Source organism: Oncorhynchus keta, chromosome 36, assembly GCF_023373465.1.
Source record: "Oncorhynchus keta strain PuntledgeMale-10-30-2019 chromosome 36, Oket_V2, whole genome shotgun sequence".
Classification (NCBI taxonomy): domain Eukaryota; kingdom Metazoa; phylum Chordata; class Actinopteri; order Salmoniformes; family Salmonidae; genus Oncorhynchus; species Oncorhynchus keta.
In genome coordinates, this window is record NC_068456.1 from 26,008,884 (window position 1) to 26,023,568 (window position 14,685).

The window sequence follows — 14,685 nt, forward strand, 5'->3', positions numbered from 1 at the left end:
ACGTGGCATTTGTAAAATCGTGCAAAATTCCAAAAAAGCACAACTCTCAAAAAATCACACAGTATCCAAATAACATCTCATGTTTGTTCCAATGATATAATATCAGTAGTCCGTGACTGTTACCTGTTACCACTGTATCAAACTCTTTCGATAAATTCATTTTTCAGGGCGCAAACACCACCAGAACTATTTGAGATCAGTCGATTTCAGCCGGTTTAATATTAATTAACTTTATCCTGAATCCTTCAGAAGGCCGCGCGATGAAACAGAGATTTCGGGCTGCTATTTGTCCGCCCGAGGCCCAGGGTGCCCTTTTGATCATTTCAGTCTCTCCTCGGTGTGCTCCTTCTGATTGGTCGAGGGAGTAAGAAGGGGAGCATCTTTAATTAAGTAGATCATCTCTTGTTGGGATGAGAGTGGGTCAATTTCAGAGCCCCCCTCGAGTGAGTCCCTCATAAGAACCTTGGCATATACAGCCAGTGGAGTTGTGTATGTATGTAGGGTTGGTAGCCTCTCGCTATATCCCCTCTTCTCCTTTAGAGAGCTGCTGAATGTGCATGCCATCTCTATCCTCTCTCGTCTCTTCTGGCAGGATGTTCATGCATTTGGAGTTCTTTTACTGTATCTTAATGTTGATGTCTCACATGACAACGTCTTGCTGCAGCTGGTGAGTTTGAACCATTTTGGATTCTTTGTGATTGCCTCAATGATTTGATGCAATGTATGTGATAGGAAGGTCGTTCATGAAATATTGGTACATAATGCCTATTGGAATATATAAATAGTTCCATGATTTATATGTTGAAATGTTTTTCTATTTACTGATCAAATTAAAAAGTTAGTTTCTGTTCAGTTCTTTTTACCTTCCAAAATTGTTTACCAAATTACATCGTTTGGTGCACCACTGGGAAACAGTTAGGCTTCTTGATTTTCCTTTATGAGAATGTAGGCATGGACAATTATTACATTATTATAATTAAATATTTTCCTAAAATTCTTGTTTGTTGCATGTTTATTACTCATGAATATACTTTCATCCCACTGTATTTTATTGAGTTTTTGTGTATGTGACCAGTAACAATGTATTTTGTCAGTATAAATTAATACTTTTATCATAATTAGCTTAGGGCTTTATTTGAAGTATTTTGGATATAACATCCCCAAGAAATGTCACTTTACCAGCATGGTTATTGACCAGCAGGCGGGGGGATTCATTCATATGGGAGACAATGATTTAGATTGATGATGGTTTAGTACCATGTTATTACATTTTTATTAAAGATAGTTATCTAATGAGGGAGCAAAGAAATCCCTCCCTTTACTGAAGGACACTGACTTTTTGAGAGTATGATAATAAATGCTTCAGTACCATGTTATTTAATATAGCCAATGATGCTATCGTACCATGTTATTAAATGTTATTAAAGATAACTAATGAGAGACTTAAGTGAGGGAGCTGTGGAATTCCTGCCCTGGCTGAAGGACAACTCTTAATTCCCAGAGTTAATAAGCTGTCTCCTCTTCCAGGTCAGTGAATAATTTCCTTATGACTGGACCTAAGGTAAGCCAACATTCTTTTGATCTTCTGGCCAGATCCCTCTTTCCCTATCCCAAAAAAGAGAGCAAAGACCACCCCTGTAAGGATCTCCTATTGCTGTCTGCGTATGTTACTCTCTTTCCCCTCTGTTAGACTGCATTTCTCCAGAATGAGATTGTCATGGTTACATATAAATATAAATATGTCCTTTCATCATTGATTTGTTGTAACAACAGCAAGGGTAGGCCTTATCAGTGTTATGGTGACCTTTTGGGTTCCTATCTACGGCTCTTGACTCTATTAAGGCTGAGAAGCTTTGAATGTCCATGGGCTGAGATAGTAGAGGCATGGAGAGTTATTTGTTCAGTGTGTATAGAGGCAACCTGGTCTTAGAGCTATTCTTATTATTCTATATGTAAATCAGAGATGCTCCTTTAGTATGATATGCTACATTTTGTATGGTATGTATCCATGTGTATACAATTTGTATACAATTCGTATTATATATGTTACGAATTTGCAAAACATACAATATGTTGCGAATTTGCAAAGCCTATGATATGTTACGAGTTCTAGCTAGGTGGCTAGGTGGCTAACGTTAGCTAGGCTAGGGGTTAGGGTTAGGAGTTAAGGTTAAGGTTAGTGTTAAGTTTAGAAGTTAAGTCAACGCGTTAGGGTTAGGGTTAGCTAAGAGGGTTAAGGTTAGGGTTAGGGGAAGGGGAAGGGTTAGCTAACATGATAAGTAGATGCAAAGTAGCTAAAAACTAGTAAGTAGTTGAAAAGTTGTTAATTACCTAAAATACTAAAGTTGTCCATGATGACATTCGAACTCACAACCTTTGGTTGCTAGACGTTTGCATTATATGCCCGACCAACCACCCTACTTTCATTTTTTCCTTAAGTAACCATCTGTCTTATGTAACCACACCAAATGTAACATATCATACTAATTTGAGTGTCCCAGGCTCTATCAACTCAGGGACCTATAGATCTAGGCTAGGCAGTAGGATTCCCTGGGTTGGTAGATCTAGACTAGAGGCAGTAGGATTCCCTGGGTTGGTAGATCTAGACTAGAGGCAGTAGGATTCCCTAGGTTGGTAGATCTAGACTAGAGGCAGTAGGATTCCCTGGGTTGGTAGATCTAGACTAGAGGCAGTAGGATTCCCTGGGTTGATAGATCTAGACTAGAGGCAGTAGGATTCCCTGGGTTGATAGATCTAGACTAGAGGCAGTAGGATTCCCTGGGTTGGTAGATCTAGACTAGAGGCAGTAGGATTCCCTGGGTTGGTAGATCTAGACTAGAGGCAGTAGGATTCCCTGGGTTGATAGATCTAGACTAGAGGCAGTAGGATTCCCTGGGTTGGTAGATCTAGACTAGAGGCAGTAGGATTCCCTGGGTTGATAGATCTAGACTAGAGGCAGTAGGATTCCCTGGGTTGGTAGATCTAGACTAGAGGCAGTAGGATTCCTGGGTTGATAGATCTAGACTAGAGGCAGTAGGATTCCCTGGGTTGATAGATCTAGACTAGAGGCAGTAGGATTCCCTGGGTTGATAGATCTAGACTAGAGGCAGTAGGATTCCCTGGGTTGGTAGATCTAGACTAGAGGCAGTAGGATTTCCTGGGTTGATAGATCCTGGGTCCTGTTGATAGATCTAGACTAGAGGCAGTAGGATTCCCTGGGTTGATAGATCTAGACTAGAGGCAGTAGGATTCCCTGGGTTGGTAGATCTAGACTAGAGGCAGTAGGATTCCCTGGGTTGATAGATCTAGACTAGAGGCAGTAGGATTCCCTGGGTTGATAGATCTAGACTAGAGGCAGATCTAGAGGATTCCCTGGGTTGGTAGATCTAGACTAGAGGCAGTAGGATTCCCTGGGTTGATAGATCTAGACTAGAGGCAGTAGGATTCCCTGGGTTGGTAGATGTAGACTAGAGGCAGTAGGATTCCCTGGGTTGGTAGATCTAGACTAGAGGCAGTAGGATTCCCTGGGTTGATAGATCTAGACTAGAGGCAGTAGGATTCCCTGGGTTGATAGATCTAGACTAGAGGCAGTAGGATTCCCTGGGTTGGTAGATCTAGACTAGAGGCAGTAGGATTCCCTGGGTTGATAGATCTAGACTAGAGGCAGTAGGATTCCCTGGGTTGGTAGATCTAGACTAGAGGCAGTAGGATTCCCTGGGTTGATAGATCTAGACTAGAGGCAGTAGGATTCCCTGGGTTGGTAGATCTAGACTAGAGGCAGTAGGATTCCCTGGGTTGATAGATCTAGACTAGAGGCAGTAGGATTCCCTGGGTTGGTAGATCTAGACTAGAGGCAGTAGGATTCCCTGGGTTGATAGATCTAGACTAGAGGCAGTAGGATTCCCTGGGTTGGTAGATCTAGACTAGAGGCAGTAGGATTCCCTGGGTTGATAGATCTGGTAGATGTAGACTAGAGGCAGTAGGATTCCCTGGGTTGGTAGATCTAGACTAGAGGCAGTAGGATTCCCTGGGTTGTAGATCTAGACTAGAGGCAGTAGGATTCCCTGGGTTGATAGATCTAGACTAGAGGCAGTAGGATTCCCTGGGTTGATAGATCTAGACTAGAGGCAGTAGGATTCCCTGGGTTGATAGATCTAGACTAGAGGCAGTAGGATTCCCTGGGTTGATAGATCTAGACTAGAGGCAGTAGGATTCCCTGGGTTGGTAGATCTAGACTAGAGGCAGTAGGATTCCCTGGGTTGGTAGATCTAGACTAGAGGCAGTAGGATTCCCTGGGTTGATAGATCTAGACTAGAGGCAGTAGGATTCCCTGGGTTGATAGATCTAGACTAGAGGCAGTAGGATTCCCTGGGTTGATAGATCTAGACTAGAGGCAGTAGGATTCCCTGGGTTGGTAGATCTAGACTAGAGGCAGTAGGATTCCCTGGGTTGGTAGATCTAGACTAGAGGCAGTAGGATTCCCTGGGTTGGTAGATCTAGACTAGAGGCAGTAGGATTCCCTGGGTTGGTAGATCTAGACTAGAGGCAGTAGGATTCCCTGGGTTGGTAGATCTAGACTAGAGGCAGTAGGATTCCCTGGGTTGATAGATCTAGACTAGAGGCAGTAGGATTCCCTGGGTTGATAGATCTAGACTAGAGGCAGTAGGATTCCCTGGGTTGGTAGATCTAGACTAGAGGCAGTAGGATTCCCTGGGTTGGTAGATCTAGACTAGAGGCAGTAGGATTCCCTGGGTTGGTAGATCTAGACTAGAGGCAGTAGGATTCCCTGGGTTGATAGATCTAGACTAGAGGCAGTAGGATTCCCTGGGTTGATAGATCTAGACTAGAGGCAGTAGGATTCCTGGGTTGATAGATCTAGACTAGAGGCAGTAGGATTCCCTGGGTTGATAGATCTAGACTAGAGGCAGTAGGATTCCCTGGGTTGGTAGATCTAGACTAGAGGCAGTAGGATTCCCTGGGTTGGTAGATCTAGACTAGAGGCAGTAGGATTCCCTGGGTTGATAGATCTAGACTAGAGGCAGTAGGATTCCCTGGGTTGGTAGATCTAGACTAGAGGCAGTAGGATTCCCTGGGTTGGTAGATCTAGACTAGAGGCAGTAGGATTCCCTGGGTTGGTAGATCTAGACTAGAGGCAGTAGGATTCCCTGGGTTGATAGATCTAGACTAGAGGCAGTAGGATTCCCTGGGTTGATAGATCTAGACTAGAGGCAGTAGGATTCCCTGGGTTGATAGATCTAGACTAGAGGCAGTAGGATTCCCTGGGTTGATAGATCTAGACTAGAGGCAGTAGGATTCCCTGGGTTGATAGATCTAGACTAGGAGAGGCAGTAGGATTCCCTGGGTTGGTAGATCTAGACTAGAGGCAGTAGGATTCCCTGGGTTGATAGATCTAGACTAGAGGCAGTAGGATTCCCTGGGTTGATAGATCTAGACTAGAGGCAGTAGGATTCCCTGGGTTGATAGATCTAGACTAGAGGCAGTAGGATTCCCTGGGTTGATAGATCTAGACTAGAGGCAGTAGGATTCCCTGGGTTGATAGATCTAGACTAGAGGCAGTAGGATTCCCTGGGTTGATAGATCTAGACTAGATTCCCTGGGTTGATAGCAGTAGGATTCCCTGGGTTGATAGATCTAGACTAGAGGCAGTAGGATTCCCTGGGTTGGTAGATCTAGACTAGAGGCAGTAGGATTCCCTGGGTTGATAGATCTAGACTAGAGGCAGTAGGATTCCCTGGGTTCTGATAGATCTAGACTAGAGGCAGTAGGATTCCCTGGGTTGATAGATCTAGACTAGAGGCAGTAGGATTCCCTGGGTTGATAGATCTAGACTAGAGGCAGTAGGATTCCCTGGGTTGGTAGATCTAGACTAGAGGCAGTAGGATTCCCTGGGTTGATAGATCTAGACTAGAGGCAGTAGGATTCCCTGGGTTGGTAGATCTAGACTAGAGGCAGTAGGATTCCCTGGGTTGGTAGATCTAGACTAGAGGCAGTAGGATTCCCTGGGTTGATAGATCTAGACTAGAGGCAGTAGGATTCCCTGGGTTGATAGATCTAGACTAGAGGCAGTAGGATTCCCTGGGTTGGTAGATCTAGACTAGAGGCAGTAGGATTCCCTGGGTTGATAGATCTAGACTAGAGGCAGTAGGATTCCCTGGGTTGGTAGATCTAGACTAGAGGCAGTAGGATTCCCTGGGTTGATAGATCTAGACTAGAGGCAGTAGGATTCCCTGGGTTGGTAGATCTAGACTAGAGGCAGTAGGATTCCCTGGGTTGATAGATCTAGACTAGAGGCAGTAGGATTCCCTGGGTTGGTAGATCTAGACTAGAGGCAGTAGGATTCCCTGGGTTGGTAGATCTAGACTAGAGGCAGTAGGATTCCCTGGGTTGATAGATCTAGACTAGAGGCAGTAGGATTCCCTGGGTTGATAGATCTAGACTAGAGGCAGTAGGATTCCCTGGGTTGATAGATCTAGACTAGAGGCAGTAGGATTCCCTGGGTTGATAGATCTAGACTAGAGGCAGTAGGATTCCCTGGGTTGATAGATCTAGACTAGAGGCAGTAGGATTCCCTGGGTTGATAGATCTAGACTAGAGGCAGTAGGATTCCCTGGGTTGATAGATCTAGACTAGAGGCAGTAGGATTCCCTGGGTTGGTAGATCTAGACTAGAGGCAGTAGGATTCCCTGGGTTGGTAGATCTAGACTAGAGGCAGTAGGATTCCCTGGGTTGGTAGATAGAGGCAGTAGGATTCCCTGGGTTGATAGATGTAGACTAGAGGCAGTAGGATTCCCTGGGTTGATAGATCTAGACTAGAGGCAGTAGGATTCCCTGGGTTGGTAGATCTAGACTAGAGGCAGTAGGATTCCCTGGGTTGATAGATCTAGACTAGAGGCAGTAGGATTCCCTGGGTTGGTAGATCTAGACTAGAGGCAGTAGGATTCCCTGGGTTGGTAGATGTAGACTAGAGGCAGTAGGATTCCCTGGGTTGATAGATCTAGACTAGAGGCAGTAGGATTCCCTGGGTTGATAGATCTAGACTAGAGGCAGTAGGATTCCCTGGGTTGGTAGATCTAGACTAGAGGCAGTAGGATTCCCTGGGTTGATAGATCTAGACTAGAGGCAGTAGGATTCCCTGGGTTGGTAGATCTAGACTAGAGGCAGTAGGATTCCCTGGGTTGGTAGATGTAGACTAGAGGCAGTAGGATTCCCTGGGTTGGTAGATCTAGACTAGAGGCAGTAGGATTCCCTGGGTTGATAGATCTAGACTAGAGGCAGTAGGATTCCCTGGGTTGATAGATCTAGACTAGAGGCAGTAGGATTCCCTGGGTTGGTAGATCTAGACTAGAGGCAGTAGGATTCCCTGGGTTGGTAGATCTAGACTAGAGGCAGTAGGATTCCCTGGGTTGGTAGATCTAGACTAGAGGCAGTAGGATTCCCTGGGTTGGTAGATCTAGACTAGAGGCAGTAGGATTCCCTGGGTTGATAGATCTAGACTAGACTAGAGGAGGAGAGGCATTAGATAATGTGTGTTGCGTGTGAATAAACTACAGGCAGTAGTGGCAGGGAAGGCAGTGCTGTCCTGTGCAGTACTATGGTGTGGTGGGTGGTCATCATTAGCCCACCAGACCCCAGTGAGAAGCAGAGAGGTGGTGGCTCAGTCTCTGCACAGGCCACTTGAGACATATCATTCACACAGTCTCAACAAGGACCAGAGAGCTAGGCGAACAAGCCAAGTGGACATAGTGATCTTGTAAAGAATAGGGCTTGGGATTCCAACTCATTCAGGGGTTGTGAAACAGGTTAAAAAAGTTGAATTAATATTGTATTAAGACTTTTCCCACCGTTGTTAAAAACAAAAAACATGTTGTATACACTACGACTTTTAGGGTTATGGAAGTAAATGTCCCTAGAATGTGTTGCTTCCCATGGTCATGATTGAACGTATTCAGTTTTAAGTGACCTGATGATACACTCTGTGTTCCTTAAGGTGTACCTGATTTACTCCAGCAGTGTAGCAGCCGGGGCTCAGAGCGGTATCGAGGAGTGTAAGTATCAGTTTGCCTGGGACCGATGGAACTGCCCTGAAAGAGCCCTGCAGCTATCCACACACAGAAGCCTCCGCAGCGGTAAGAGCCAATGAATATAGTGTACTATTTTTGACCAGAAGATATGTAGGACACTACATGGTCAAAAGTAATGTAGTACTGTATATGCTGACTCATTTGATCTGCCCTTTAATAACAGACCGGTTTAAGTCACAGATAGGCCCATCCAGATCACAGAGGAAGGATGGCATTTGTTTGTTTAGTCATGAGATTCATCAGTCAAAAGGATCATTACAGCAACCCAACAGCCGCCATGGTCGCCTCGCCCAAATCAACAGCAACCCCACAGTCACCCTGGCTAAAACAACAGCAACCCCACAGTCACCCTGGCTAAAACAACAGCAACCCCACAGTCACCCTGGCTAAAACAACAGCAACCCCACAGTCACCCTGGCTAAAACAACAGCAACCCCACGGTCACCCTGGCTAAAACAACAGCAACCCCACGGTCACCCTGGCTAAAACAACAGCAACCCCACAGTCACCCTGGCTAAAACAACAGCAACCCCACGGTCACCCTGGCTAAAACAACAGCAACCCCACGGTCACCCTGGCTAAAACAACAGCAACCCCACAGTCACCCTGGCTAAAACAACAGCAACCCCACAGTCACCCTGGCTAAAACAACAGCAACCCCACGGTCACCCTGGCTAAAACAACAGCAACCCCACAGTCACCCTGGCTAAAACAACAGCAACCCCACGGTCACCCTGGCTAAAACAACAGCAACCCCACAGTCACCCTGGCTAAAACAACAGCAACCCCACGGTCACCCTGGCTAAAACAACAGCAACCCCACAGTCACCCTGGCTAAAACAACAGCAACCCCACAGTCACCCTGGCTAAAACAACAGCAAACCCACGGTCACCCTGGCTAAAACAACAGCAAACCCACGGTCACCCTGGCTAAAACAACAGCAACCCCACAGTCACCCTGGCTAAAACAACAGCAACCCCACGGTCACCCTGGCTAAAACAACAGCAACCCCACGGTCACCCTGGCTAAAACAACAGCAAACCCACGGTCACCCTGGCTAAAACAACAGCAAACCCACGGTCACCCTGGCTAAAACAACAGCAACCCCACAGTCACCCTGGCTAAAACAACAGCAACCCCACGGTCACCCTGGCTAAAACAACAGCAACCCCACGGTCACCCTGGCTAAAACAACAGCAACCCCATGGTCACCCTGGCTAAAACAACAGCAACCCCACGGTCACCCTGGCTAAAATTGTGCTACAAATCCAATTCACAACATCCTACTGAGCCACCCATCGACAGGACATTGCTCAGGGGCCTTGCGAAAATATGGCACGCCAATGGCAATTAGAGCCAATGTGTTAATTACCAGGAGAGATAGGAGATAAAGGATACCGTGGAGTGAGAGGCGTTGAAGTAGAAGCCCCACTCTGAAGATAATGACTAGAGGAGAGGAATGACCTCTTCAAGAGAAGGTTTTCCTGAGTGAATTTAAATGTCTCTCTCACACACAGCGAACAGAGAGACAGCGTTTGTCCTTGCCATCAGTTCAGTAATCATTACTATTATAATGTCATATAATGTTATATATAATATTTGTTTTTTGTCCACAGCAAACCGAGAGACAGCGTTTGTCCTTGCCATCAGTTCAGTAATCATTGCTACTAAATCAAATAGCATTTACATAACAATAACGAGGCTATATACAGTGGGTACCGAGTCAATGTGTGGGGGTACAGGTTAGTCGAGGTCATTTGTAAAGTGACTATCATATAATATTATATCATATTATATATAATATATGTTTCTTTCCCACAGCGAACAGGGAGACAGCGTTTGTCCATGCCATCAGTTCAGCAGGGGTCATGTACACTCTGACGAGGAACTGCAGTCTGGGGGACTTTGACAACTGTGGCTGTGATGACACCAGGAACGGACAGCGGGGTAAGAGAAGATTTAAAAATCCACACACACAGATCATTACAAGACATGCATAGATGAAACAGCTGTGTACACATTGTGTTGTATTCACACTGTGCTGTATTCAAGCTGTGTTGTATTCACACTGTGTTGTGTTGTATTCATGTAATGTGATTCGGTTGTAGGCAAAACAACAAAACCTGTATTTTTTCAAGTACCTTGGAAATAATACCCTTCCACGTTTTTTCATCACAAATGGTGAGCCATCCTCTCATACAGACAAATTGATGTCTCCTGCTTGTGTCCCCAGGGGGTACAGGCTGGCAGTGGGGCGGCTGCAGTGACAACGTGGGGTTCGGTGAGGCCATCTCCAAGCAGTTTGTTGACACGCTGGAGACAGGCCAGGACGCACGGGCCGCCATGAACCTCCACAACAACGAGGCTGGACGCAAGGTACAGTATTCAGTTAACTTTACTTTTCATTTACACCTTGGTGATAGAAGGGGTAATCTATCCTTCAATACCATACAATCTAAAAAACTTTGATGATATAGTGAAATATTATCATGATTCCAGATTGATTTAGAGCTTGGTTTTCTGGTTGTTCTGAAAACCCAGATCATGTTGAGATTGAATCAGTGCAATTGCCATAGGAGGGAGCTCTTGTAGTTCAAGGTGAAGGCTCAGATATTTGAGTTTCCCACTCAACCCCCAACTGACCGACCGCTCAATGTAAAGTACCTTTAGAATAATTTCTTTATTTTTTAGTCTGCTCATTGAGTATTACAGCATACAGCAAGCGTACCACCCAAGCATCCCTTTCACGTCCCCATAAGTGAGGTGCCACTTGTCCTCCAATAACCACAGCGTATTCGTTGTACCACAAGGGCCTGTTCCCCAGTCAATGAATGTCCTTTATTATGACAAGTCTTAAGTTTCAGAATCTCAGGATCACTGGTGCTAGTTCTTAATTAGAGTATCCCATGCTGCCACACACTGCAGACCAGGGCCAGTATTTTGCCTGCCCGCTTTCTTTAAGTCGTTTTTGGTTTTATTCTTGCAATAAGCATCCAACATTTATTCTGTTGGTCTTTGTGTGGCCCCTAAGGAGTCCTTAGTCAGGGACGGAGGACCACAAGCGAGAGGCTGGAGTAGTTGGCCCTCCTGTTGGGGCCTCGTTGCCCCTCCGAGCCCCACGGCACCTGGAGCATCATTGTAACAAAAACAAATTCACCCTTTTTTAATTTTGCCACTCAATAGACTCTCCGTAGACTCTTCATTGGGTGTACTCATGGCAGAAAACATGTTGACAATGGCCTTGCCTAATAAATACTCCTCTCATTCCAGGAGGGACACAGTCAGTGTCTCAATGTGAAACTTTGATTCGGCACTCACCTCGCGAGAAAGCTCTTCCCCCTCCCTTCCTCCACATCTGGGTCGGGGTGAAGTCAGGAAATATTGAGGGGGACCACAAAAACTCCAGCATGAACCTTGAACCTATCCTTTTTCCCTTAGTAAATTCATCCTCTTTTTGTCAAATGGGAAGGCTTGAGTGTGCAGTGGGTTCATCTGACAACACATCAATCAAGAGCCAATAGTCTTCACATTACACAACTGATTCTTTAAAACAAATTCATACTCAGCCACACATATACACAACTGATTTCCTGAGACCAAATCAGACAATAAACATCTCATCGGTATGTTGCTACGTCCCGATCTTAAAAAGAAGTCTGAGTAATTATACATTTTTCTACACTCCTGTTTCACCTGGTATTTGCCTGGTATTTACATAATAATTATATGGCAACAACAGGTTCTGTCTGGAGTTTACACAGTATTTACTTAATTTCCGTAATTTTCATGTTATTATTATGTAATTACCATTTTTCCAGGTGAATTACAGACAGTAGAAAAGCTTAACCAAAGAATCTCTCGCTCCCTCCCTCTCCCCCCCGCTTTCCTTCCCTTCCTTCCTTCCTTCCTTCCTTCCTTCCTTCCTTCCTTCCTTCCTTCCTTCCTTCCTTCCTTCCTTCCTTCCTTCCTTCCTTCCTTCCTTCCTTCCTTCCTTCCTTCCTTCCTTCCTTCCTCAACCCCTCCCTCCACTCCTTCCCTTTCCTCTCCTTCCCAGGCAGTGAAAGGGACTATGCAGAAGACGTGTAAGTGCCATGGCGTCTCTGGGTCCTGCACCACACAGACCTGCTGGTTACAGCTCCCAGATTTCAGGGAGGTGGGATACTATCTGAAGGAGAAGTACCACCGAGCACTGAAGGTACAGTATATATTGTTTATATTAAACAATATTGTTTATAAGCACTCTAAAGACACTTCACATAAAATTCATTCTCTCATTCATTAATTTATTCTTTAATTCAAGGTGGACCTGCTCCGGGGGGCCGGGAACAGTGCAGCCAGTCGAGGTGCCATTTCCGAGACCTTCAGCTCCATCTCTCGTAAAGAACTGGTCCACTTAGAGGACTCCCCAGACTACTGCCTGGAGAACCGTACCCTGGAACTGCCCGGCACAGAGGGCAGAGAGTGCCTGAAGAAGGGCAAGAGCCTAAATAAGTGGGAGAAGCGTAGCTGCAAGAGGCTGTGCGGGGAGTGTGGTTTAGCCGTGGAGGAGAGGAAGGTGGAGTTGGTGTCGAGTTGCAATTGCAAGTTCCACTGGTGCTGCGCGGTAAAGTGCGAGCAGTGCCGCAAGACAGTGACCAAGTACTTCTGCGTGAAGAATGGAGGGCAGAGGGGGAAGAACAAGAGCGCCGGCAGCCGTAGGAAGAACCTGAGGCTGAGGAAGAAGCACTGAGCGGCACCCATCTTCCTCACCATCATCATCATCATCATCATCATCATCATCATCATCATCATCATCATCATCATCATCATCATCATCACTGCCACACTCCATGTCTTCTCACAATCTGATTTTCACAGACCTCTGTGCACCAAAGCTGTGCCCCTCTCAAACATTTCTACAACACACTTTCTGCTTTTGTTCTAAAGACATAATTGAAAATATATTTATTGAATAAGACTAGTATTGTTATTATCCTAATTAAACGTTTTATGGTGGGGGAGAAAATGTGTAAAAAAAACATTTTGATGAAACTACATGATAGAGAAAGGAGGGTAACTATTACTTGTCTAGAACTGATGGTATACATATATTTAACAGTATATATTTTAAAAACTTTCCCCCCCAATTATATATAAGTCATTGGGCATTTAAAGTATGTTACAATACGGCCGCTCTGAATAATCTCCTTCATATTTGATAGCTTGAACAACTCTTCCAAAATGGTCGGTCCATGGCATACCTCAACAACATCTTATTTATTGTCATATGTACCACCAATGAGCTATGCCATTTCTGATTGGTCAGTTTATCAGACATTCCTTCCTGTCATGATGACAACTCCAGCCCAAGCTCTCGCTACGCGTGGCAGTGCCCCCAGCCCTGACCAGCCCTGACCAGCCCTCTCCAACCCTGACCAGCCCTCCCCTCCCCAGCCCAGCACTCTCCTGCCCAACCCAGCACTGTCTTCCCCTCCCCTCCCCTCCCCCCTCCCCTCCCTTCCCCAGCCCTGCCTTAAGGATGCATTTAATTGTAAATAAAATGAAGCACTTTTTTCTGTATATTGTTAATTTATTGCACATGTTTTTCCCAAGTTGTTGCTTTATTGTTGATATTTTCTTTAAAACTTTTGTAATTAAAAAAGTATAATCTAAAATCCCCTATTATATTAATTAATTGAGCATGCCTATCACCCATTTCACATCCATTAATTTCAGAAGTATTGAATTAATTTCAGAAGTGTTTAAATAAAATGCATGATTATTTCTTATATAACATATAAATAAATATAAATAACATATAAATCACCAATGTTCAGCAGTGGTAGGCTACAACACAACCTGTGTCTTGTTACATTGTTCACTTGGGGATCTGATAACCCTCTGGGACAAATGAACAACAACAGAAAACGTTTCATGATACTCTTCCTTCACGCCTTTCTCAATTACGCCTTGACAAATATCTCCTCTTTATTTCTGCCCCTCGTCCATGTAATCCCCAAGAAGCCTCTCCTAATGCTCAGAACTTTCTTTACAGTTTAATACTAGTTTCATTAACTTTGTCCAGACAGAGTGCATGGTGGGGTGGAATCACGAAGAAGCCAGACAAGTTGCCCTTAAAAATCCTTAAAATCACCTACCCCGCCTCTAATTTTGTATGCTAATCTCCTTTTTACTCTACCCCTCCTAAGGAGTGAGTGGCGAGTTCGGACAAAAACTGTTAGGAAAACTTGGTGGAGTTGCCTTCCTTTGCCGAGAACTCGCCAGTGGCTTCCTGCTGGCTGTTTCATTCCTGGGCCCCCTCAGCCTCCACGGTTCACCTACCTTTTCTACTCTAGGGCCTGCCTTTGCTTGATTTAACAATGAGTGTCGAGCTAATCAGCCCTCTCGGAAATGCCCCACTGCCGAGCCACTTAATCCCCTCTCCTCTTCCACTGGCTCAATGGACGCCGCCTTCAAAAGGGCTTTGGGAAAAGGTTTTGCACGGATTCACACTGTTCCCTCAATACAAGTTAGTTCAAGTATTGTGCCCACAACAAGTGGGTTTGATAAACAAATGCTTGCTAGGGTGGATACCCACCCACC

The 14,685-nt window shown here is 45.1% G+C and overlaps 1 protein-coding gene across 1 annotated transcript; it reads left to right on the forward strand.

Annotated features, from left to right (window-relative positions):
• The first annotated feature begins 504 nt into the window (after positions 1-504).
• On the forward strand, positions 505-13,557 carry LOC118369932 (protein Wnt-8b-like). Its single transcript, XM_035754708.2, has 7 exons — positions 505-667; positions 1,528-1,561; positions 8,009-8,147; positions 9,925-10,050; positions 10,337-10,479; positions 12,158-12,298; positions 12,404-13,557. Exons 1-7 carry the CDS (start codon positions 552-554, stop codon positions 12,830-12,832), a joined length of 1,128 nt encoding a protein of 375 aa, XP_035610601.1. The 5' UTR covers positions 505-551; the 3' UTR covers positions 12,833-13,557.
• The last annotated feature ends 1,128 nt before the right edge of the window (positions 13,558-14,685 follow it).

What these genes read in the sequence shown, in the direction of transcription:
- LOC118369932 (XM_035754708.2), top strand. Translation starts at nt 552, where the DNA reads ATGTGCATGCCATCTCTATCCTCTCTCGTCTCTTCTGGCAGGATGTTC. An exon ending in TCCTTATGACTGGACCTAAG is followed by an intron (nt 1,562 to 8,008) that starts GTAAGCCAACAT and finishes GTGTTCCTTAAG; the next exon opens with GTGTACCTGATTTACTCCAG. An exon ending in ACACAGAAGCCTCCGCAGCG is followed by an intron (nt 8,148 to 9,924) that starts GTAAGAGCCAAT and finishes TCTTTCCCACAG; the next exon opens with CGAACAGGGAGACAGCGTTT.